This window comes from Copadichromis virginalis, linkage group LG16 (assembly GCF_057382275.1).
Source record: "Copadichromis virginalis isolate Kocher_CV1m ecotype Utaka linkage group LG16, C_Virginalis_male_GT1.1, whole genome shotgun sequence".
Lineage (NCBI taxonomy): Eukaryota > Metazoa > Chordata > Actinopteri > Cichliformes > Cichlidae > Copadichromis > Copadichromis virginalis.
This window is the reverse complement of record NC_140633.1, coordinates 4,458,842-4,484,055: the sequence shown is the minus strand read 5'-3', so window position 1 is coordinate 4,484,055 and position 25,214 is coordinate 4,458,842. Positions and strand designations below refer to the sequence as shown.

Here is a 25,214-nt window from a genome sequence, read left to right as displayed (position 1 = left end):
CCCTTCCTGTGGACCATTTAGTATCCAAGCATGAACATGAGCTTTGCTGTTGTTTGACACTAAATGCTTAGAGGAAGATTGAGGATGAAAAACGGGGAGTGTGGCGAGTGGGTGAAAGCAGACGACAGAGCACATTCCACAAGAAAGTACATTCATCAGTAAACGTCTGCCTCCCAGGAACAGCGGCCACTTCATCCAAAGGGTCTGCAGCCGCACGAGCACATTTACAAGCTGAATGAATGAGATCCAACCACTACAGTTATTCACCACAGTGACTGGTAAACAAACATACAACAAAACAGACTTCAGGGTGGAGTTTCCCACCTTCACACCAAATGTCACAGGCTTTACTTACAGAAACAGACAGTTTTGTAACCTGATTTCTAAACCATTACTGGTGATTTACATGCAGGTCTTTCCTGATTTGTATTTACTAGTCTGTAAACTACCTACTTTTTGGACAAAGAATCTGTAAACACTGATGCAAACTGTGTCCATGGTGCATCCTGCTAACATCGTCCATATGTACCACAGAAGGCGGCGATCCAGACGCTGTTTGATCTTCCTTGAAGTAATGCCAACATGTTTGCATTTTAACTCCGTTTATTGTGGTTCAGGACAGTCCAGCACATTCACTACAGTTCAGTCAGAGTCTGCTGCTACACGGCTGTACAGTCACACTCGTTTAGTTCAGTAGGTTTAGGCATCCTCTGAACTCCATGTGTGGAGTAAACGGACTGCTCTAGGTCCCCAGAGCAAATATTACACCACCCTTAGTTCAGTCCTGAAATAAATAAACATTTAATAAATTAAAGGTAGATCATAGAAAAGTGCAGTCCTTATTCATGTGGCCTATACGACAGCTACAGGTAACAGTTTCTCCATAAATTATAATTCTACGCATCGTTTTTCTTTGCGGAGAGACTTTTCCATGTAAATAACAGCATCACACAACATACTGATGCATGTGTGATGAAGTCATGTTAGAAAAACAAAGAAACATCGTCCATACTTAAAGTTTTAGATCCTTACAGATGCTTCGGTAACACTTTATCAGTTTCTAGCTTGAGTGAGTCACAAATACTGTGTCATCAAATATGCAGAGGTGGCAAAACCACAGACAGTCGTCACTTTAGGAGAACGATGGACACTCGTGTTGAAAACTGCTGATTAAACTTCTTAACTCAAGTAAAAGTGAAAATGCACAGAAATGTAAACTGAGCCTCGTGACTGCTGAAACACCTAAATAGTACAAGAACATAGTCGGGGATTAAAGTGGGATTTGGCAGGTGTGAAACTCTCAGATCAGTTGTACGGCTGGAGTGTGGGGAAACCAACATCAGCTCCATTCATTTTGATTGTGTACATTTTGTCTACAGGCTGTGATCGACTGACTTGTGTTGCTGCTGCTCTAAAATGTACCGCTCTTTGTGAATTTAACCAACTGAATTAACAAGATGTAAGCAGAGATTACACAGACTCACAAGGCTGTTTTACACTCCCTCTGTAGCACAAAGATGGAAGTCAGTGAGGGAGTCCAACCAGCATCAGCCGATGTAACAGTGAGCATGAACGCAACAGGTTCTCTGCAGCAGGCAAACATCGTGCACTACTTTAAACTTAAGCACAGTGCTGTAGATGAACCGACTCAGCACTAAGCTGCTCTTTCATGCACACAAAGTCAGAATCCTTTGATTTGTTTTGCAGATGTGTGAGAAAACAAACGGCTGGATCCAAAAACTCAAAACTACATTTAAATGTAATTTCCAATCTAGTTTTTTCACATTTCTCCATGTCTCAGTGAACGCATTCATTTCTCTCCCTGGGAAACAAAGCAGCTGTACTTGCTGTCCACACTGCACACAAACACTTTGTGTGTTTATATTTGTTGAGTTGTTTAAAGGTACATTTAAAATGATCTGCCAGTTAAAACATCGTTACTTCCTCTTCTGTAGTGCTAGCTACATGCTGAAGTGCATCGCAGCTCATGGTATCTACACCAAAAATGTTTTTTGTTGCGGTCCACTTTACCCCCCGAGTAGAGCTATTAATGTATGTGTGATGTATAACTGATATGTTTTTGCCTCTTGTCGTAACAGGATTGTCGTCGATGTTACTGTCCTCAACATTTAGGTTCAAATCTGTTCCAGAGGGCCTGCAGTGATGTGAAATGATAATAATATTACCCCTTAAATGTGTCAAAGCTAAAGTAATGAGCCTTTTATGAAAATGTAGGGAGTAAATACAGATACCTGAAAATCCTACTTAAGTACTGTAACAGAGTATTTGTTATTTCCCACCTCTGTAGTAATCTGTAATCTGTTGCCTGAAAGGAGTAAAAACAGGGGAAAGAGAAGTGACAAAGAAACTGGAGAAGAGGAAGAAGATATTTTGAATACCAGCATATTCGAGTAAACTGTGGGGAAATATATTTCCCTTCAAAAGTGTAGCTGAAGTTTATCGATATGCAAATATAATTTTTAGGACACTGTGCTGACACTGTCCTTGAAAGGAAATGATTACAAATATACTAGAAACAGGCTCATCACGGTGTTCCTGCAACTGTCCAACTACCTGCAGTTCAAACAGCACTTTGTGCAGGACCCTCTATTAAGCGACAGGCAGCACTGCCCCAGAGCCTGAGATCAACTGCACGAGTCCTCAGCTCAGCGAGAGGCCTCTGCAAAGGCCCAACAGTTAGTTACATGACGGTAAACTGGAGCCAACACATCCAGTTCCACCTTAGTCCAGCTGACTTCTTTGGGTTCTTGTGGTGTTTTGGCAGTTTACCTGACCCGCTTCATGTGTCATTGCTGAAATCGGTAAATGAACAAATAACAAGGTAATAGAATAAATAAATATTCTGGGGTTAAGGTTTTGGTCTACAGGGGACTGATCGTGGTCCTGCAGTAGCAAGAGTTTCCATTTTGCACCACAGGAAGGATTCAGCACCAAACATCTGTCCCACGCACACACTGACAGACAGACGATCAAACGCTCCTGTGGGAGTTCAGATCCCGTCACAGTGTGTTTCCCATGCCGCTGCTCACCAGCCCTTTCACGTTCATAATGGGCCGAACGTCGTGCAGTTGTCTCCTTCGATCGATAAATGTGGCCAACCGTGCCGTGTCCAGTGGTGTCTTGGAGTACTCCCCACCTCCACGACCCACCCACAGATGTTGGAGACAGGAAGTAGCACTCGGCCGCTTCCTGGGATCCTGCTGCAGTAATGATGACACAAAATCCCTCGCCACCTGGCTCACATTGCAGAAGTATTCATCTGGGAAGCAGAAGTCTAGGCGGCAGATGTTGATGCAGGTTTCCTCCGGTGACTCGTCCAGAAACGGAGAAACGCCACTAAGCATGACATAAGCCAGAACACCCAAGCTCCACATGTCTGTGGCCACGGAGACTGGAGCGCCACGGATCAGCTCAGGCGCAGCGAACTCTGGATTCCCGAGCAAGAGGTGGACGTATCGGCGGTGGGCAGACAACTGGACAGCATCGCCAAAATCGATTAACTTAATACTGGGCATGGGAGAATGGAGGTTGACCATGATGTTCTCGGGCTACAGCAAAAACAGAGTTATGACTTAGACACAGGTGAGCAAACAACAATTGTCAATATTTTTCTTTTCATATGTGACAAAAACCTGCAGTCACCTTCAGGTCTAGGTGTGCCACTCTACAGGTATGAAGGTGCTCCAGGGCCTCCAGTGTTTCTCTGATGAAGAAGGCCACCTTCTCCTCCATCAGCTCATCGTGGGCAACCAGATAATCAAGCAAGCGGCCATCCTCCAGTCTAACATGGAAACACAGACAAGTTTCGATTTCTGCACTGTGTGGTTGAATGAATCGCTCAGTAGACCCGCTATTACACACAGCTGTGAATATGCACTGCAGGCTTTGTAACTCATTCACTGTGAATGGGTGATGTCACACGTTCACATTATGGAGCAGCTGTTCTGCTTTGCTCGTCCTGGTTGTGCTGACAAAGTGTAAACATTATGAAAACATTCAAAGAGAGCAAAGTTGAAAAGAAAACTATTAAAAAGTAACAGCCATCTAGTTTGGTTCATACCAAACCACGCGGGCTCTAAAAGCAGCTGAAAACTCTACTTGTTGTGAAAAACAAGCAAAAACACAACGATAAAAAAACCGTGCAGCAGCCAAACACTGGACTTACAGCTCCAGGACGAGCATCAGACAGGAGGGAGACTCGTAGGTGTCCAACAATGACACCAGCTGGTGATTCTGGACATATTGCAGAATGTCTGCCTCATGAGCCACTTGCTCCTTCTTCTGCATCTTCTTGCTCACAAACTTCACTGCCACCTAGTGGAGAACAAAGGCAAAACACTTAAACGTGCAATATAGTTTTTTCTATGCCGAGGTGCATCTATTTGACTAGTTCCATCCAACTTGAGGTTCAGTATCTTGCCCAACATACAAGCGATTAGTTGCTCTACCTCCTGAGCTGCAGCCACCCCGCCTGAAGTTAAAGTTTTGAGACAAAACCACTCTGCACGATGACATATTGTGGATTTTTCATCAAGGTGGCGCAGAGCTGATTATAAGGATTTACAGCCAGATAATAAAATGCTTGTTTGTGCAAACACAGACAGATTATCAAGTTTATCTATACGATCATTAAAACAGGTTACATCTTGAATGTGTCTGCATCTCACAGTAGCTGATAAAATATCAAGTTTAATTTTTAAGAAGTTAAACAAAAGGAACAAGTACCTCTTTCTTAGTGGACCTGTTGACACACTTCCGTACCACTGAGAACCGTCCCCTGGTCAAAGCAAGTGAGACTGCATTAAAAACCGGCTGCTTTGGCTCGATAGAGACGTTATTTGTGACTGAAATCGTTTTACCTTCCAATCTCACAGATCTCAGTAAAGGTTGACTCAAAGTTTTCCTTCCAATGAATGCCCGTCCCATCACAGCCAGAGTCTGGACAAAGAACAAATACATAAGTAAGATAATTCCCCCTGAACATGTCAGCATTAGTGGAGAAATTGTTTTCATTTCCTCTTTCTTTACTCTTAGGTGGAGAGGTGGTTCGCCTTGATCTACCGGTGTTTATGCCCATGGGCAGAGGTGCCCGGTCAGCTCATTGCCTCATCAGTGCTGTGTAATAAGGACAAGCTGTAGCAGTTATTTTCCACATGGTGGTGAATCGGCTCCAGCGTGCCTCGCCTGTTCTCCCCTACTTCCCTTTCTGGACTGAAAAGCTCACAGCCAGATCAGCGCTCAGGCTTTATGAGTCTGTGGAATCAGGACTTACCCGAGGCTCACCTGCCTGCCCACTCTCCAGCAAACAACCTTCTTCATTTACTCCTCTCTACTGTGATATATTTCCAGGGGTGGAGTGTGTCATACTCTCACCAGCTGATGGCAAATTCAATTTCAAATCTTTGAGATTTTAAAACTGTTCACCTTCAGGTCTAGGATGCATTCAAGGATACCTTTTGGTATCCTTGAATGCATCCTCATGCATTTACTTTTCTTTGTTAAGAGCACGTGCGACTTACTGCTGCTGGCTAGTGTGACCATATTTGAGGGCTCCGATGGTGGGCCGACACCCCAGCGGTTGGAGGCCCGAACTCTGAACTGATAGTGACCTCCGGGGATCAGAGAGTCGATCTGCACACATTCCTCCCTGCTGCTGGCCACCTGCTGCCACAGGAACGAGTCTGTGAGTGAAAGAGGAGGAAAGGTCAGTCTGTTTGAACATCACTACAGAACAATTCCAGTGGCTAATACACAGACCTTCCTGTCTGTACTCCACAGTGTAGCTGCTGACAGTACAGTGGGCAGATGAAGGTGGGGGCAGCCAGTGGATCATCACCGCTGTGCTGCTGGCCTCCTGAGCCACAGGTCTCACTGGGGCTGCTGGGATACCTGCAAGCCAAGACAAAAATAGTCAACCCCAAATCAACAGTAACCGTCTCAAATGGTCCTCAGTGTTAATCAAAGTGCAACACCTTGGACTTTGATGGAGGCAGAGGAGGATGCAGTGCCGTGGTCATTAACAGCAACACAGGTGTAGATTCCTGTATCCTGAGGCATCAGATTACAGACTTTCAACAAGATGTCACCTGTATCCCTGCACAGTGCGTAGGAGTATGGAGAGAGGAGGAAAGATCAAAAGGCTGCACTCATAGAGGGTACTACTTATAGTGGTGTGAAGACGTGTTTGCCCCCTTCCTGATTTCCTGTGTGAAAAAATAATTGGCATCCGATCACATCTGGCGTAAAAGTAACACAGCATTTCTGAAAAGGAACATCGTACCAACAGTAAACCATGGTAGTGGGAGTGTAATTGTCTGTGGCTGTTTTGCTGCTGTGGAAAATGGAACCATGACTTCTGCTGTCTGAAGGAGAACATCTGGCCACCTCTTTGTGACCTCTAGGTGAAGTGCCCTTGAGTTCTGCAGCAGGACGGTGATCCAAAGCAGCAAGTCCACCTCTGAATGGCTTAAGAAAAGCAAAATGAAGACTTTGGAGTGGCCTAGCCAAAGTCCTGATCTGAATCTGACTGAGGAGCTGTGGCATGAGGCTGTTCGTGCTTGAAAACCCTCCGATGGCTCAATTACAATTATTCTACAAGCATCAGTGGGCCAAAATTCCTCCAACACGATGCAAAAGACTCACTGCCAAACGTTCAGTTGATTGTAGTTGTTGCTGCTTAGTTACTAGGTTTTTCACACATGGCCATGAGGGTTTAGTCTTTTTCCCTTAATAAACACCTTCATTTAGAAACTGCATTTTGTTTTTACTTGTGTGAGTTTTGTCTGATATTTAAATCTGGTTGATGATCGGAAACGCATAGAAATCAGGAAGGGGGTGAACACTTTTACACCACTGTATGTTTAAAAGTCAAAACACTGAAGGAGAAGCAGGTGAGGAAAAACAAGAATCTGAATGCAGCATTGAAATGGTCCTCTGGAAAGCCTTCATGGACACATCTGGTGTTCCTCGTGGTCTCTTTGTTACCTGATGTCTATGGTGAAGCGGCTGTTGTTGGTCACTGGATTCTGGTCGGGGCCCTTCAGAGTGACTGAAGGTTTAGGCCGTCCTGAGACTTTACAGCAGAGGACTACGGTCTCTCCGAATGCACATACCACATCTGACAGTGGGACCAAGAACTCTGGAGCCACTGCACACAGAAAACGCATCACAAACCACGTTCCCCTCAGCTCTTAGTTAAAATGTCCACAGTTTATCACGTTGTTGTTTCTGAGCGAAGGCATGTGTGACCTCAAGCATTCTCAGCTCAGTTCTGTAGTTTTTGGGAACAGTTCAAACCTCTCTCATGTATTCAGAAGGAATTGTTGCATTGCTGTTATACTGCATTAGCATAAATAATGACCAGTTTTGCCAAATCACTCGATTCAGATCAGAATAATCAGGCTGATTCTAGCACATCATTTATTACCAGGTTTGCTGCTGTTCCAGACTGACATAGGAGTTGGGGCTTCTTGTACTCCCGTGGTAGTGAAAAGCATTTGGAAGCCTCTTGGCTTTGTCACACAACTTATTCAATGAATAAATAAATGTAATTTGCATTAACTGCCTTATGTATGTCTCACCTTCCTGGATGAAGTTTGGGTTCAGAAGCTGGAAAATAATTAGATGTGGATTAGTTTTCAGCATATATGAAGCAGTATTATATAAAATGAATTTATACATAATAGTTCCAGATTTTAAACTTCTTAAATTCTCTCACATTTGTCTCCAACACAGTGTTTGTCTAATGCTGATATAATAATTCAATAGAAAAGTATTCAACACCGAGTCAGAGATCTTTTCAATGAAAATGAACAGCTGGTACCTCCATGCCCGTCTTTGGGTCAATGTCATCACCACAATCTGAATCATCTGAAGTTTGGACCTCCTGGTGGAGGAAGAAACAAGGGAAAAGAATAAAAGGGGAATGGAGGCACATAAAAGTCAAAGGTAAGAGAATGGAGATGGGACATAAAAAAGGTGAAACGTACAAAAACAAGGAAAACGGGAACGACAGGAGGAAAGAGTACGAGAGGGGACAGATGCAGACGAAGTTGAGCAGAACCAAAACAGAAAAAATGATGTCAAATATGAAAAGAGATGAAAGAGAACAAAGGAAAGATTCTGAGAATATGAGAAAAAAATGAGAGCAAAACAGTGGCTACAGTGGACACTTCAGATCCTACTCACCTGAGAGTCCTTTTGGATTTTTCTGACACACTGTAAAACTGCCACCATTTGTCTTTCCATTAAGTGATAATTAGAAGTTTTGAGGCTACTAATCAGTCCTTTAAGACTGTAAATCTAACCTTATCACCAGAAAATGTTCAAACTGTTAAACCTGCGATAAGCCAAAATCTTTGGTTGGGGAGTGCAGTACGACTCTTAGAATGATTCGCTACCTTATCGTGGTGGAGGGGTGTGCGTGTCCCAGGGATTCTAGAGGCTATGTTCTCGGGAGGCTTTGCCTCCTATTAGGGTCTCCAATGGCAAACTGGCAAACTGGGTCATGCATTAGTACATGGGGCCCGACTGGCCACAGCCTGAGAGGGACACGGGCCCATCCTCCTGTAGGCCCACCACCCACAGGAAGGTCAGGTTCAATAAGTGGAGGCCCTGGCGGACCGATCCCTGGCTACCAAGACTAGCAATTAGGAGAATGTCACTGGCGGGGAAGGAGCCTGAGTTAGTGCGTAAGGTTGAGCGGTACTGGCTAGGTATAGTCAGGCTCACCTCAACGCACGGCTTGGAACTAGTCTCCTGGAGAAGGGCTGGACTCTGTCTCAGTCATGAGTTGCCCTTGGTGAAAGATGCTGGGTGAGTATCCTAGTATCCCCTTTGGCTTGCTGCCTGTACTATGGTGTTTCTCTTGGTGGACGAGAGGGTTTGTTCCCTGCACCTTTGGGTCGGAGAATGTGTCCTGACTGTCGTCTGTGCTTATGCGCTGGACGACGGTTCAGAGCACCCAGCCTTCTTGGAGTCCCTGGGCAGCGTGCTCAAGGATGCTCCACCTGTGGACTTTGCTGTACTACTGGGAAACTTCAACGTTCATGTGGGCAACAACAGTGAGATCTGAACCCGAGCAGCATTTTGTTGTTGTTTGTCAATAATGAACACCATGTCTGAACTTAAGGGTGTCTATAAGTATATATGGCACTAGGACGTCCTGTCGGGCTTGGTTAGCCCGTGGGACTTCGGAGGCAGCTGATAGGTACCAACAGGCCAAGCGGAACATGGCTTGGGCAGTAGCTGAAGCAAAAATTTGGGTGTGGGAGGAGTTCGGAGATGCCGTGGAAAAAGACATGCGGATGGCCTCAAAGAGATTATGGCAAATGGCCAGGCGACTCAGGAGGGGAAAGTGGTGCTCTACCTGCACTGTGTATAGTGCGGGTGGAGCGCTGCTGACTTCAACTGAGAACATTGTCGGGCGGCTGGAATACTTCGAGGATCTTCTTTATCCCACTGGCATGTCTTCCGTGGAGGAAGCAGACTCTGGGGACAAGGCTTCTTTCTCCGCAGGTGAGGTCACTGAGGCTCCTTGGTGGCAGGGCCCCTGAGGGATGAGGTTCGCCCTGAATTCCTGAAGGCTCTGAATGTTATAGGGCTGTCTTGATTGACAATCCTCTACAATGCTGCGTGAAAATCAGGGGCGGTACCTCTGGATTTGCAGACCAGGGTGGTGGTTCCCATCTTTAAGAAGGTTGTGTTTCAACTATAGGAGGATCACACACACTCAGCTTTGCTGGGAAAGTCTATGCCAGGTGTTGGAAAAGAAAGTTCATCCATTAGTCAAACCTCGGATACAGGAGGAACAATGCAGTTTTCGTCTTGGTTGTGGAACACTGGACCAGCTCTTTACCCACTCAATGATATTTGAGGGTGCATGGGAGTTTGCCCAACCAGTCTAAATGTGCTTTGTGGACTTGGAGAAGGAACTCAACCGTGTCCCTCAGAGTGTGCTATGGGAGGTGCTACGGGAGTATGGGGTGTCTGACCCATTGCTACAGGCCATTTGATCCTTAAACAGCCGTTGCAAGAGCTTGGTCCGCATAGCCATAAGCAATAAGTAATCGTTTCCGGTGAGTGATAGACTCTGCCCATTGTCACAGATTCTGTTCGTAATCTTTATGGACAGAATTTCTAGGTGGAGCCAAGTGGCGGAGGGCTTTCATTTGGGTCGTCTGAGAATCTCATTTCTGCTTTTCACAGATGATGTGGTTCTGTTGGCTTCATTGGGTGATGGCCTCCAACTTGCACTTGAATGGTTCACAGGCGAATCTGAAGCGGTGGGAATGAGAACCAGCACCTCCAAGTGTGAGGCCATGGTCCTAAGCTGGAAAAGGGTGGAGTGCCCACTCCTGGTCAGGGAAGAGCTCCTACCCTGAGTGGAGGAGTTTAAGTATCTCGGGGTCTTGCTTATGAGTGACGGGAGAAGGGAGATCAACAGGGTGGTGATTAGTGCTGTGGCTACAGTGATGCAGAAAAAAGCGAAGCTCTCAATTTACCGGTCGATCTATGTCCCTACCCTCACCCTATGGTCACGAGCTGTGCGTAGTGACCAAAAGAATATGATCGCGGAGAAAAGTGGCAGTAATGAGCTTCCTCCGTAGGGTGGATGGCCTCTCCCTTACTGATAGGGTGAGGAGTTCGGCCATCCAGGAGGTGTTCAACATTGAAAGGAGCCAGCTGAGGTGGTTCGGGCATCTGACATGGATGCCTCCTGGGCGCCTCCTGGGCGAGGTGTTCTGGGCATGCCCCACCAGCAGGCGGCCCCCCCAGGGCAGAACCAGGACACGCTGGAGAGATTATATCTCTCGGCTGGCCTGGGAAGGCCTTGGTGTTCCCCTGGACAAGCTAGAGGAGGTGGATGGGGAGGAGGAGTCCTGGGCTTCTCTGCTTAGGCTGCTGCCTCCACGACCCAGCTTCAGATAAGCGGAAGAAGATCGATGGATGGATCCTAGAGTATCTGTCTTCATAAGATTATTATAACGCTAGATATATATACAAAAGGACAATGTATATCTGATATGTTAAGTCTCTCAAAAAGAGATTGCATCTGTGATTATGACTGCAGCCTGTGGCTGATGATTACTCAAGACTTTGGCTGTGCTATTATTCTTATTGCTGCAGCATAAGTTGCATGGTTGTAATACATATACATGCAACAGCTCCGTTTTGATTATACTATGTTAATAAGAAAAATTCTTTCATAAAATCACTGCATCTTCCAACAGTCTTGCATAGACATACAGTATTCACAGCACCACACACTGAACCACAGCTGAAGTCTATATCCAGCCACAGCCTACATCCAGCCACAGCCAACAAGATCAACTGCAGCTGTTCACTGATTGGAGACGCAGTTTTTTCACTGTTCACTGGAGATCAGCTTTTTAAAATGAATGAGGAGCATTAAATGCAACACAAAGTGTCACATGACGTATCCAATTGTGCTAAAACCAGGAATTAAAAAAATAGAAGCTTAAAATTAAGTTGCCAAATGAATCATATAAGAATTGTTTTTGGACATCACCAAACGCTGTTTCCTCTCTTGAGATGCTCTGCTATGTGTTTAGTGCAGTTGCTGTTTGATTGTGGATTTCTTTGTCTTCAGTTTCGCCTTCAGTAAAATGAAAAACATCTGGTTGGGTTGGCGATTAAAGGTAATTTCAGTGCAATTAGAAACTTGGTTTGCTTTTGCAGTATGCTTTGAGTCAGTCACACTGTGTGAGTATTGCCCTGTACACTTCAGATTTCATCATGCCACTTCAATGAGCAAGCACATCATTATTTAACAGTGGTAACCTGGTTTCACTTGTCCATGCCATAAGATTGCCCGTACCATGGCAGAGGATGTGATATACTTCAAATCATGAGCTATTCCTCATCTTCCCAAAGGTGGTGACCTTGGCACACTATGTGCCTCAGCATTTCACGACTGGACTTCTTGCACAGGTGGTGTCCTATCACTGTAGCACACTGAAACTTACAGAGCGGATCATTCTTTTACAAAGTCTACATTCCTAGGTGCTTGATTTCATACACCTGTAGCCATGGCAGTGATTGGAACACCTGGAATTCATGATTTGGATGAGTGAGTGAATACTTCTGGCAGTATGTGCATATGGGTTAAAGTGGGATTTGATAGGCATAGAGACTGTAAGAGCAGCTGTAGTGGTTGCATGTGCGGAAAACAAATAAGTCAGACTAATTTCTAATGTGAGCACAAGTATATTTTGTATAAAGGCTGTGACCAGCTAAAATTCACTGCTCTTTTTGGATTTAGCCAACTGACTTCAACAAGGTCTAAGTAGATATTACAAAGGGGAAAATAATGATGCTGAATTTCTTTGCAAGATTGCTCCCAAAGAAACGGATGGTTTCTAATTTAAATGGTAGTTTCATTTTAATGGAGAGAGAATATCAACCAAAATTCCAGAAAAACACATGAAAGTCATAAATTGATCTGTAACTGACTGAAATAAGTAATTGATCCCCTACAACTCAGAATTTTCAATGAAGAGAAATCCTTAATATGAACCAAGTAACAACATCCCCACGGTCGAGTACGGAGGTGGACACACTGCTCTGGGCAGTGGAGTGCAGATGGAAACGAGCCACACACACAAGCAAAGACATCGTCCTCCGCTTGTTAGCAAGATAAACTGGATCTGTACTCCACATGGGCAGTCTTACCTTTCTGCACTCCTTCCTGACAGGAGATTTGTGAAATATCATTACGTTTATTGTTAAAGAAATAAATATATAACCAGAAAAATATTTATTATTAGCTGAAAAAATAAGTCGTGGAAGTATTTTTCTGCTTAACACCGAGAAGACCAAGGAGCTCATCGTGGACTACAGGAGGAATGCTGACCCACATCCACCCATCCACATTAAGGGGACGGCTGTGGAGCGTGTGAGCAGCTTCAAGTTCCTGGGAGTCCACATCTCCGAGGATCTCACCTGGACGACCAACTGCTCCAAGCTGGTCAAGAAGGCTCACCGGCGCCTCTTCTTCTTGAGGACTCTGAGGAAGAACCACCTGTCCTCAGACATCCTGGTGAACTTCTATCGTTGCACCATCGAGAGCATCCTGACCAACTGTATAACAGTCTGGTACGGGAACTGCTCTGCCTCGGACCGGAAGGCGTTGCAGAGGGTCGTGAAAACTGCCCAGCGCATCGCCGGAGCACCACTTCCTGCCATAAAAGACATCTACAGGAAGCGGTGTCTGAAAAGGGCTGGGAAAATCATCAGAGACCCCAGTCACCCATCACATGGACTCTTCACCCTCCTGCCCTCTGGGAGGCGCTACAGGAGCCTCCGGACTAAGACCACCAGGTACCGGAACAGCTTCTTCCCCACAGCTGTCAGACTCCTGAACTCTGCCTCCTGACATCTGACCCACGTTAACTCATGGACTGAACATACACACACCCACAATGGACAACTGTACCCTCAAACACAATAATAACATGGACTGAACCACCACTCACAACCACCAGCACTTTATATAGCCTCTGTAGAAATTATCCACACCCTCACTTATCTTAACTGCACTACTGTTTAGCTCTGTGTAAATAATCATTCTGTACATACGATAATTTTTAACCCTACAACTGTTTACAACTTGCATAGTTCCCATTTCTGTATAGCTGTATATCTCAGATTCTGTAAAGTTATTTATTTCATATTCTGTATAGTTTTTCATATTTATATCCTGTTCATATCCTGTACATAGCTTGTACTCACTACAGCCTGTACATACTTATAGTTATAGAATATTCACAACATACTTCATACCGTGTACATTATAACATACCATAATAGACCCATTTCTGTAATATACTCACATATCTATATTATTGCTAATATATATTGTAATATATCTATATCACTAAGCACTTCTGGATGGATGCAAACTGCATTTCGTTGCCCTGTACCTGTGCATGTGCAATGACAATAAAGTTGTATTCTATTCTATTCTATCCTATTTTTCAAACCATTCCTTTAGGAAACAAAGACCTTACAACACATCAGTGTTTAAAAGATTAACATTACTGCTACACATGTTTGAGCTCATTCTGAATACTTTATGTCTATATTATATTTAAAATGTCTAGTTTTTCAGCCTAATGATAACTTCCTCTTTCACAGTGAAAAGCTCAAGTTTCATTTGTTACAAAATAAAGAGGCTGCAGACCTCAAAAGGCCATGAAACTGCTGGCAGTTCAAACTAACCAACGAGTTTTGAGCCTCTGAATGGATGATTATGTATAACACCTGCTGCCATTCCTCAACAGTTAATACAAAATTTGGGGGAAAAATCTTTGAATTAAAGCAACTTTTAGAAGCTAATACTGGGTAATGTAGCATAAATGAACATGCTAATGTGCAGAGCAGAATATGCTAAAGCTCTAAATATCTATATAGTTATATATATTATATATAGAGCTCTTTATAACTCTTCAATACTGCAAATGACTGACAGTTTACCTGTGATGTATGTTTGGCTTCCTGCATATCCAGTTACCACTCCAAGAAAATCTTTAACAGTATGTCACTCCTGGTCTTTTGACTGAATTCTGAGTCAATCATTTGTTCCAAAGATTCCACAAAATATCCCAGTCAGTCTCTCCCACAATGCAATGCTCGAGATTTTGTCGATGGCAGTAATTGTGCTACTCTGTAACGCCATCAGCTGCAGCCAGTAAGGGTTTTTAATAGAGAAATCGTGGTCCCGTAGGACAGACGTGATCCAAGAAATAAAACCGATCAGTCTGAATTCATGCGTCATGCAGGTTGAGAACCACTCCTGGAGTCCCACTGAGACACATCCACCTGTGTGTGTGTCTACAGGTGTCTGCACACACGCACACATACTGAGGTTAGGACAAAGAACATAAACCGAGTGGGGCGGTGGAGGCGAGGGGTTTTGGCACACACATAACATCACCAGTGCGCACCGTCGGCCTGCTTTACTCACTTTGCCTTTCACCACAGGGTCGGACGAGGCGAACGGGGTAGGAGGAGTGATTTCTTTGGGCTTACGGAGAAGGCCATTCTCCTGACCTTTGACCCCTACTGAGAAGGCATCCTTGTCTTCAGCGCGCTTCCTGGCACGCAGTGTGTTCCACGACAGAGACTTCCTGTACAGTATGGGAACAACAAACATCAACCAGCCAATCAAAGTGAAGCTCAGAGGTGTCCAGCTGAGTCTGGCTGCAGCAGCAACGTACCTGTCAGGTTGCTATGGTGACAGCTTATGACATGACGTAATGCTTCATAAGGTGAATAGATACAGACAAGACCACAATAGTATCGATAAATTATCTATTGGGGTTTGAACTTTTGTCATCTTGGACTTGTTGTTTTCAGTTTATGAGTTATTGTAAGACTGAAAGATGTTTACATACATTTGGAAATCTTTTAGGAAGTACCCGAAGCATCCCAAAACTGCTCTTCTGGATGTTAGCCTCCAACAAAGCAAAAATACATTCTCTACAAACAAGACAATGTAGGCTACTGCAATAACCAAAACAAACAAAAAACACTTTTCAACAGAAAGAATGGCTGTACACCTCGAGTCTGAGAAAATCCAGACAGGACCAGTGCCTGAATCTGCAGCCAGACTCTTCTGGTTCATGAAGACGAACATTAGAGCAGATGACAGAGAGTTCGGACTTTATTGACACAGCTGGACTTCTATGTACAAGAATTAGTGCAATGATGTTTTTAATTTGTTAAATTCAATCTTTTATAGTTCCTGTAAACTTTAAATACATAGTTATGATTAGTAGGACTTCCCGTCCACGTCGATGCGATGCAGCTTAAAAAGGAAAGTTACATAAATCTCTTTTGTTCACCTCTAACCTTGTGTTAGTCATTTTGATTTATTCCAGTGCAAAGTTAGCTCAACTCCTAAAAACACATCAAGGCGAAAAAGCAGCTGAGAATAAACCACAGTTATTCTCTGAGAAGATTTTAAAGGCTTTACAGTTTGTTCAGTTACCAAATGCTGCTACATTTATTCAAAGCTCTGAAGTTTAAACCACTTAAGTTTAGAGTTTGTAGCTTCTGTGGAGTGTCAAACCGTGAGGTTAGTGAAAACTGAAACGAAACAAATCAAATGTAACAACATACACAAAAAGCTGAAATTAACCAAACAGGAACAAAACGCTGTAAAGGGTTTATATACCTGAATCTACAGTGTGGCTGTGGGGATTTTTGGTTCTTGGCATTAAAACCTTGACAGAAATCTTTCATCTAGAAACTTCCCAATAAGCAGAGCTGGAATCAGCACAAAGTCTGCTTGGATGACAACTTTGAACTAGTCTGATATTTCTGTGTCCATGAACTTCTTTCTCTCCTGTACACCAACCTAAACAATGCTGACACGTCTCAGGTTGGACTCAAAGTGGTATTCTGTACAGTAGTATTTCTATGTATGTATTTCAGCTTCAGGTGTGGATATGAGATCGCCGTCGTTACTTCTTCACGTTCTGCTAATATCTGTTGATAGTTACATTTATTTTTGTCACAAAAACGTGTCTCTGTGATGATGTTTGGCTCATTTTAAGAGAGCTTTACTTCTAAAATGGTATAACAGTGCAACACACATGCAGGCAGACACTCGGGTTCACATTTGCTGTTGTGGTTTATTTACAAATATTAAAAACTACTACAAACCGTCACCCATCATCAGCCAAATGTCAAATAAAACATCTTCACCTTGACACCGCTTTGTTAACTCGTGCTCAAGTCCAAAAGGTTTATTTAACAAATTTAAAATCAGTATTATTAATAGACTACCAAGAGTACAACGCTGACCTTGCCACCAAACATATTGCACAGCCTGACTTCATTCATATTTTTCTTGTCATAAATAGTGCAAAAGGTTTTTTTTAGATAAAAAACAAAACAAAAACAAACAAACAAAACAAAAACAGGAATGTTGTAGAGCCTCAGTCAATGTTTTTACTCTGTACAGTGAACTGCCAACATAAATTCAACACAAAAAAAGAATTAAATACAACTTTGTCCGTGGAATAAAATAATTATTAGTAGGGCAGCAACAATAAGAGGAATAAACAAACATCTGTGAGGAGAACAGGACTGAGGCCACCGCAATGACCCAGGTGAGGTGAGGGTTTTGTTTTTTTTGTTTTTTTTACAGAAAGCAGGAAAAATTAAAAAAAAGTACAAAAACAGAAGAAAATGCAGAGTGTTAGGAACTGAAGTAAAAAGTCGGTTTTAGCTCCACACGAGTACTTTTCACTTTCTGGTTTCCAGTTAGGAACAAGGTACAAGTTTTTTCTATCCTGTCTATTTCTGTGGGAATCACCTCGAAGTTTTCAGCTGTTTTTCTTTCTTTTGTTAGTTTCAAGCCTCAAAACCTTTTTTTATTTTGCTTTTTTGTTTAAACGTCATCGCCACAGAGCCGATAAGTGACCGGCTCAAGAAATCAAAGTCATTGCAGCAGCTTGATGGACAGTTAGAGAACAACTCTGTACCTTCAAAACAAGAAAAAACAAAGTCCAACATTTTTTTGTGTTTGCTTTTTAAACACAGGACGCAGACAGCTGAGGAGCTGGTGATGGAAACAGAGTCAGAACAAAAACATTTAGACAGACCTTTGTCAGCTTAGTCCTCTCATTCAATCCGAATACTTGGTTTCAAGCCCAACCAGAAGTGCTTCAGTCTGCAGGGAAAGATGTGCGGGGTGGGTGGGGACTTACTTGATGTTGTTGGCATCTGTTACGGCTGCTGAGAAGGAGCAAGTAGAAGAAGAGTCTTTAATGGGCTTTGTGAGCGGGCCTAAGACGTGTCCTGGCACCCAGCCCTCCGCGGCAGGCGACTGGCTGTTGGCTGGCCGGTAAACGAGGTACATGTTCTGCTGATTGGTGGCCATGACCTGAATGATCTCTCCTTGACTGACACAGATCTCATTCTCTTTGAGCGCCGAGTAGTCCTGAGTGACCAGCATGGTGGAAGTGATGTCGTTGTTGTCCTGCAGACAGGAGGGAAGGAAAGAATGGCCGACAGGACGAGGGAAAGGAAAGGCAGAAGAAAAAGAGGAGCAGGATGGAGGAGACACAATGTGGACAATTGAGGATGAGGTTAAGGAGCGACTGTGGGCTGGATAACAGAAATGCTGTGATACAGCTGGTGTCAACCTGAGGAGGAGCAGAGGGAGTTCAGGGCTGAGGAGCAGGAGTGGAGGGAGAACAGCAGTGAACACAGGTTTCATTACTTGAATCAGCAGCACACGCTCATTTTATTAAAATCAAATTATTATTATTACGAACAATAATAATAATTAACAAAGAGGCATAACTGATCCAATACTGTGACGAGGAGATGAGGAGTGGGGAGCCGAGTCAAAACAACGAGAAGAAAAATGAACAAAAGCAGTTTAGTTGTAGTTATACTTGGTTTCAAGCCCAAACTAAGGTGCTTCATCTGTGGCTGCATTGAGCATCGTTGACACACCTGATGGTATATTAGAAACTTTATTAGATCAGCTGTTTGCAGAGAGTGCTAAACACGATCTGCAACAGCACTTAGGAGGCTGATACGTATCCAAGGTTCTGCCCAAAGCAACGGTCTCGGCTTGCCTTCCTCCCACAGTGCCAAGTGTTCCCTATCACTGATGCACATGCACCTGGACACGTGCATCACTGATGTTGTGTCAATGAAAACGTGATTCATCAGACTGATGTGCTGATGCTCACATGCCCATTGTTGCCCCTATCATGGTGGAGCTATGGATCAGACCCCACGGGCCGGCCTTCATAACCAAAGCCATACCAGCTTTTACTGGTTTAACAAAGTCTGTGTCAGGTATGGAGGAACCAGGACGTATGGATGAAAACTGGGCTATTAGAACAAATCATACATGGACAAGCCGACATACACACAAACTGAACTGCTGCTACACCTGCAGTAGCCTACATTTTGACTTACAAAAGTCTGTTTAGTGCCCCAGTTTAGCGAGTGCCTGGTGCAGTCTGCAGGCTGTGCTTACATGACACCAACACAAAATTCTAAAACTAAATAACCAAAAACAAAACAATAAAATCCTCAAATTGAAAGTAAGCAAATTTTAAAAAATAAAGGTAAGCTGATAATCATATAACCTGCACACACTCACCATGGAGTCAAAACACGATGAACCTCCATTAGAGGTGGAGACTTTGACTTGGCTCTTCCCCTTCTCCGTACTGCACAGGCCGACCACTGACGAGGGTCGGCTGTGAGAGGACGCGGTAGTTTGATTCCCTGAGGACGAGCGGTTTCTGGTCAGCGATGAGCTGTTGCCTCCTCCACTCTGCTGATTGTGGTAGACGATGGGTGACTGCAGAGCTGCAGACAGAAAAAGCACTTTAGATGAGGCTCATTTAAGTACAACAGGGGACATATTTCAGGACATTTTGTTATAGACACACACAAACTGCATTTCTGTTAAAGGTAAGACAGAAAACACGGGGGTCGTTATTTTTGTTTGGATGGGTTGCCTACCTTCTGGGAACGAGCTTAAGGAAGTGACAGATATCAGGCTTTATCATGTTTCCACCTAAACTACTTTATGATCATGGCAGTTTTATTTTAGGTGGTGAAGGCACCACAGCCAGAAAGCAACCGTCTTCTCGTTTATGTGCCAGTTTGTACAATCATTTTTTAAAGCATGCTAGGTTAAAAATTAAAAGTAGCATCCTTAAAATTTAGGAGAAAATAACAAAAAACCTGTAACGTGCTTTCACAAACGTGAAGCTCGAGTGAAAACAAAGTAATATTCTGCTGAACACAAAGACCCTCAGTGTTTCCTCACCAGACAGGAAGTTGCTTTGAGCATCCAGGAGTTCCTGAATGTGTTGGACCCAGACCTGCTTAATGTCAACATTGGCTGCCTGCAGGGTGAAACGCTCCGATGATCCGCGACTCAGCAACACAAACTTACAGGGATCATTATCCACACTGTCCTCCAGACCCAAGTAGGATACCTGCGTGGAAAAGATAGTTTACAGTGTTAGACCAACACCATCTCACAAACCACCAGGTCCTCTCCTGCAGGAGCCTGGAGGAGGGCGTGGTTCGAGGAGCTCGCTAGGAGGTCTATGTATATTCTCATTCTTCAGTATGACCTGCTCATATACACTTCATTTAAAGCACAGTCTGCTGTGTCTTTGTGATGAACATACTGCATGCACACAAACATGGGCACAGCTTTATTGCAACCATCTACACACACGCTCCTCTGTGCTCTCCAATGATTTTGTCCAACATGATCAAATGTGGATGAAAACCTGGTTTTAAAGACTGAAGTCAGGACATGTGTGAGCTTTTGTGTTCTTCATGAGATTAAACCAGTTCACTGATCACAGACCTTTAACCCACTTTTTGTAATACCTTAATGCTCTTTTTGAACTGGTAGCCAGGTGTGGACGAGCCTTTTCTCAGCAGCTCACTGAAGATCACGATTTGCTCAAACAAGAAGACTCGTCGTTCCTTCGAGCGGGACAGGACGCCGGCGTCTTGCACCGTAACAAAAAAGGTTTCCTGCTGCAGCAGTTTGCCCTGACTGGTCAGTTTCCCCTGCAGAGAAACCAGGTTGATATAAACATTACTCTCTTAGGCTTTACAGCACGCCACACATGTCATAGTGTGTGCAGCACATGTCATTGTGAAGACCCACAAAACTTACCTCAAATCCCTGCAGCCGACCCAAATTCATCATGTCATTACACAGTTTCGGGACCTGAGACATCAAACCTACTGCTTTCTGTAAAAGTCATGGACAGAGATATTTAGATAGTTTTTCATTTGAGGAGGATGTGTCAGCACAAACATGCCGGATTGAAAAGCATTTTACATTTTTACCTCAATTTGTTCACAGTCCATTCCTGCCTTTGAGCTGTACTTCAGGAAATCCTGAGGAAGAAGAGAAGCCCAACTTTAATCAGTCTAACCAAGCTTGCTACCATCAACACTTTCATCTAATAGGAAAAACAACAAAAACAGCAAAAACGGCAAAAACAGCAAAAACGGCAAAAACAGGAAAAACAACAAAAACAGGAAAAACAACAAAAACAGGAAAAATAGTAAAAAAACAACAAAAACAGGAAAAACAGGGAAAATGGTAAAAACAGCAAAAACAACAAAAACGGCAAAAACAGGAAAAACAGCAAAACAGTAAAAAGAACAAAAACAACAAAAACAGTAAAAACAACAAAAACAGTAAAAACAACAAAAACAGTTCCTCTTGGCCAAAGAAATGTTAAAGCTTCAATATGCAGAAATGTAAACGATAATGTAAAGGACAGTAAGTCAGGTTAGAGTAACATGTGGAGCACAGTTATGCTCTTTGGCATTTTCTTTTGTGATAAGGAGAGACTGTGTGTGTCTGTCACCTTCAGTAAAAGCTGGTATTTGGTGATTCTCTGGATTGGTTTGATGAGGAAGTCACTGATGGACAACCTGGACTGGATATCTTGTTGGATTCCCTGGAAGAGAAATAACCGAACTGTGTGTCCTTTTGTCCACTTCACACAAATACTCCCAATAACATCACACAAAGACAGTATCAGTCCAGATAATTGAGGGTCGTCCCTGCATTTCATATCGAGGATGAATGTAAAAGAACATTGACGTTTAGATCACACTGCACACCTTCTGCTAATGATGAAGAGAATCAAAGCTTCACCTACATCGAAATACGTGTCGTATTCTGCCACGATGAACTCTGACTTGGGCTTATTCTGACAATAAACAACATACATGTGGAGCCTTCTCTCCTGTAAAGACAAAGGAGCTTTGATTAGAGAGCAAATCACTGGGACAGCAGAGATTATGTACTCTAGTGCGGTGACACAATCACGACACAGTGTTTATCTAACGTGTTTAATGAAGAGCTCAGGGAGGTGTTCATGGTCATCCAGGCATTTCTCCAGTTCTCCTACAAAGAAACTGACAGATAAAGATTGTTACTATCCCCTCGCCCCGTCCTTCACGCCATCATTTCCAGCCGACACTCGACTTACTCTCTGTGCCAGTCATAAATCTGGTGGATGTTCCCAAACACGATTTTGTCTTTTCCTTTCATGTCGTCTGGGACGCCCTTCTCCTCGATCCTCTTCATGAACCCCTGCAGTCAAAGTGTTGATAACTTTTGAACCCAAATGTACATTTCCTGATGCCCTTTGTTTAAATGGCAGGAGACCGCTGCACAGAATGATTCTGCAGAAGCACTCACCTCCACCACGATGCCCAGGTCTTTGACATAGTCCTTCTCTGTCTGAATCAGCTCATTCAGAACAAACCTGTGTTAAAAAACAGCTAAGTTAACACAGAGCTCCTGTTCCTGCTGCAACAGAGGACTAGTGCCTTAGTGAATGCTTCACACTGTAAACATGGTTATTTCTTGAGGTTCCAACATCTGCCTCCATCTCACTCTCTCCTTAGGGCAGAGGTGTCCAACTCCAGGCCTCCAGAGCCGGTGTCCTACAGGTTTTAGATGTGTCCTTGACCTCCTCATCATGTCTTGAAGTTCTCCAGAGGCCTGGGAGTGAACTAATTATTTGATTCAGGCGTGCAGGGTGTCCAGGGTGAGATCTAAAACCTGCAGGACACCGGCCCCAGGAGTTGGACACCCCTGCCTTAGGGTGAAGTGGAGACTGTAATCTACTCATTGCTGTCCCTCCCGGTCACTCCCACTCTAAGCATCTTCAGCTCCGCCCCCTATAGCTTCCACATGTTTTTTGTCACTACCATGTTGCAAAGTTTCACTTTCATTCTTGCTGCTATCCTGTCACAAATCACCCCTGACACTCATCTCCACCCGCCTCCAGCCTCTTCATCTCTTGTGCACTGTCTGTTACTTGGTTGACCCCCAGCTAAACTCATCCACCTTCAATACCTGGACTCTAAGATAAGATTGACAATTCTGTCTGTAGTAAGTTACACTGAACAGAATCGAGAGTCGATGCAGAAAAGAGCTGGCAGTGATGCCAACAGATATCGCAGTGATTAGGTCAGGTGGAGCATGAAGTGCTATGGTGGAGGTGGCTTGTGCATAGCATAGCATCTGTGGACCGGATCAAGCAGTACTGAGATCAGCTGAGCTATGGCTGTGCTTTTGTTGAACAAAGGCTACCCTCCATTTTCTAAATTCGAAGCAGTTCAAAGTAGAAGAAAGAGTCGCAGTACTTACATCCGTCCTCTCATAGCTTTTGCTCTCTGCTCCTGTTCAGGGTTGCGTGGCTGAACAGGAGTGGTTTGTTCAGGCGGACAGAGGGGGGTAAACCCCGGGTACACCCCTGGTTCTAGACTCTGCAGGCATGAGAGGATCAGAGTTCAGGTGATTATGTCCCACTGATTTCTATCAATATCAGTAACGTTCAGCATACTCAGATGTTGAATATGTAACAACTCCACATAATCAAACCACACAAACACGTGTGATGCCAGCAGAGGGCAGCAGGAGCTTCAAACATGCGCGCTAACAGCTGCTGTCTGTGAACACTGCAGCAGCAAACTGACACTTCTGCTTTGTTTCATTGCAAATCGTGTCTATTAGATGATAGCAGAGAGTAATCAGCTCAGCAGTAAATGTCTCTGCAAGTCTGTCTACGGAAACTCCACAGCACATACAGCATTTCATACATGCAGCAGTGAAACATTCAGAGACATGCTGGGGTCCAAAAGACACTTTTATTCTTTTATTCATTTTCCAGAAAGTTTCCTGAGATTAAAATCTGTTATTGAAGAAAGACGAGGCCAAGAAGGAACAACGTTAAAGCTTAAGCCAGCCTGTCCCAGGAGTCTCTCTACTCTGTGCCGCTCTCTCGGTTTGGATCTATTCCTCCTGTTTCTCATATTTGCCGTCTTACTATTTAGATTTTAATTGTGCACAGTTAGTGTGGAGCACCCACAATTTCCTTGTACACGTGCAATGACAATAGAGGGCTATTCTATTCTGTTCTATTCTATTCTATTGTAGAAATAGGGCAGCTTTAAAGGCCTTTCTTACTTGCTTCACTTGTGATGTCAACCTTTTATGTACAGTCTATGACAAAGACAAGTCCGGATGTTTCTGTTGTAGTACCAGGTCCACATGAACACACTGCCAGACTGTGGACCTCCATTTATCACAAACGAAAGCAGCTGAGAATGAACATGAATTTTTACCATCACTTGGTTAACAGACTACAAAGTGCTTCAAAGCTATGTTGCCAGAAGTATTCCCTCACCCATCCAACTCGCTGAACTCAGGTGTTCCAGTCTGTGCTGTGGCCACAGGTGTAGGAAAACAAGCACCTGGCGTCCAGACTGCCTCTGCCAACAGGAATGGTCGCTCTCAGGGGCTCAGTGAAGTGTACGCAGTCATGGTCGAGCACTACAGACCTCCAAACTTCATGTGAACTTCAGATAAGCTCAAGAACAGAGCATATAGAGCTTGATGGATTGGGTTTTCATGGCAGAGCATCCAAGCCTTACATGACCCAGTGCAATGCATCAGATGCAGTGGTGTAAAGCAGGCTGGACTCTAGAGCGGTGGAGACATGTTCTGTGACTAATCACACCTCTGTCTACCATAAGAACAGCATACCAAGATGCTGTCATGCACACCGCTAAACCTTGTGGAAACCACTTTCTCAGAGTGTTCCCAGAGCGAGCTGAGGGCTGGAGGCCACCGACTCAGTCTTGCTGTCAGAGACAGTATAGTTTTCTAACTGGAGTCACATAAACCCCAGCAGGGTGAGCAGTCATCATATTAAACCCTGTGGATGTCACTCAAGTTCATACTTTTCATAACATAGTGTATTAGTGTTATTAGACAGCAGACAGGCTGGAGTGGTCGGCACATTGCGTGCCTTCACTGTGTGGACGTCACAAGTCATTTTAAAATGAACAAAGAAGAGCACCTGTTAGACCGTGCTAACTAACACACACTCACCATCTTGGTTTTAACCAGTTTCTCTATGGCGCTAACTAGCTCTGCAGCACTGGGAACCTCAGAGGAAGACTGCAGAGAGGTGAGCAAGGACGAAGACTGAGAGAGGACAGGGGGAACAGAAAGTATAGGTGTTTATTAAATATGAGAATGATAAGAAAGAAATACAGAGAAAACCAAAGAAACGAAGAGCAGGAAGGAGAGAAAATCTGTTAATCGGCAGAAGACAGCAGCTACAGAT

The 25,214-nt window shown here is 43.9% G+C and overlaps 1 protein-coding gene across 2 annotated transcripts in view; it reads right to left on the bottom strand.

Annotated features, from left to right (window-relative positions):
- Positions 1 to 585: 585 nt before the first annotated feature.
- The window catches only part of kalrna (kalirin RhoGEF kinase a), a 146,774-nt gene continuing 122,145 nt past the window's right edge, over positions 586 to 25,214 (bottom strand). The window contains exons 44-68 of one of the 2 annotated variants that reach the window (XM_085434963.1): positions 24,977 to 25,072; positions 23,231 to 23,349; positions 22,274 to 22,340; positions 22,062 to 22,165; positions 21,918 to 21,987; positions 21,729 to 21,815; positions 21,432 to 21,524; positions 20,902 to 20,952; positions 20,726 to 20,803; positions 20,431 to 20,616; positions 19,853 to 20,024; positions 19,175 to 19,386; positions 17,760 to 18,031; positions 15,008 to 15,170; positions 7,844 to 7,906; positions 7,602 to 7,629; positions 7,006 to 7,168; positions 5,994 to 6,115; positions 5,779 to 5,910; positions 5,541 to 5,702; positions 4,881 to 4,959; positions 4,747 to 4,798; positions 4,187 to 4,335; positions 3,664 to 3,802; positions 586 to 3,569 (exon numbers count right to left, since the gene is read on the bottom strand). In XM_085434963.1, the coding sequence (XP_085291089.1) occupies positions 3,021 to 3,569; positions 3,664 to 3,802; positions 4,187 to 4,335; positions 4,747 to 4,798; positions 4,881 to 4,959; positions 5,541 to 5,702; positions 5,779 to 5,910; positions 5,994 to 6,115; positions 7,006 to 7,168; positions 7,602 to 7,629; positions 7,844 to 7,906; positions 15,008 to 15,170; positions 17,760 to 18,031; positions 19,175 to 19,386; positions 19,853 to 20,024; positions 20,431 to 20,616; positions 20,726 to 20,803; positions 20,902 to 20,952; positions 21,432 to 21,524; positions 21,729 to 21,815; positions 21,918 to 21,987; positions 22,062 to 22,165; positions 22,274 to 22,340; positions 23,231 to 23,349; positions 24,977 to 25,072 (3,408 nt within the window). In that variant the 3' untranslated portion in view covers positions 586 to 3,020. The remainder of the gene's footprint in view (positions 3,570 to 3,663; positions 3,803 to 4,186; positions 4,336 to 4,746; positions 4,799 to 4,880; positions 4,960 to 5,540; positions 5,703 to 5,778; positions 5,911 to 5,993; positions 6,116 to 7,005; positions 7,169 to 7,601; positions 7,630 to 7,843; positions 7,907 to 15,007; positions 15,171 to 17,759; positions 18,032 to 19,174; positions 19,387 to 19,852; positions 20,025 to 20,430; positions 20,617 to 20,725; positions 20,804 to 20,901; positions 20,953 to 21,431; positions 21,525 to 21,728; positions 21,816 to 21,917; positions 21,988 to 22,061; positions 22,166 to 22,273; positions 22,341 to 23,230; positions 23,350 to 24,976; positions 25,073 to 25,214) is intronic. The other variant, XM_085434964.1, reaches the window with a different exon arrangement.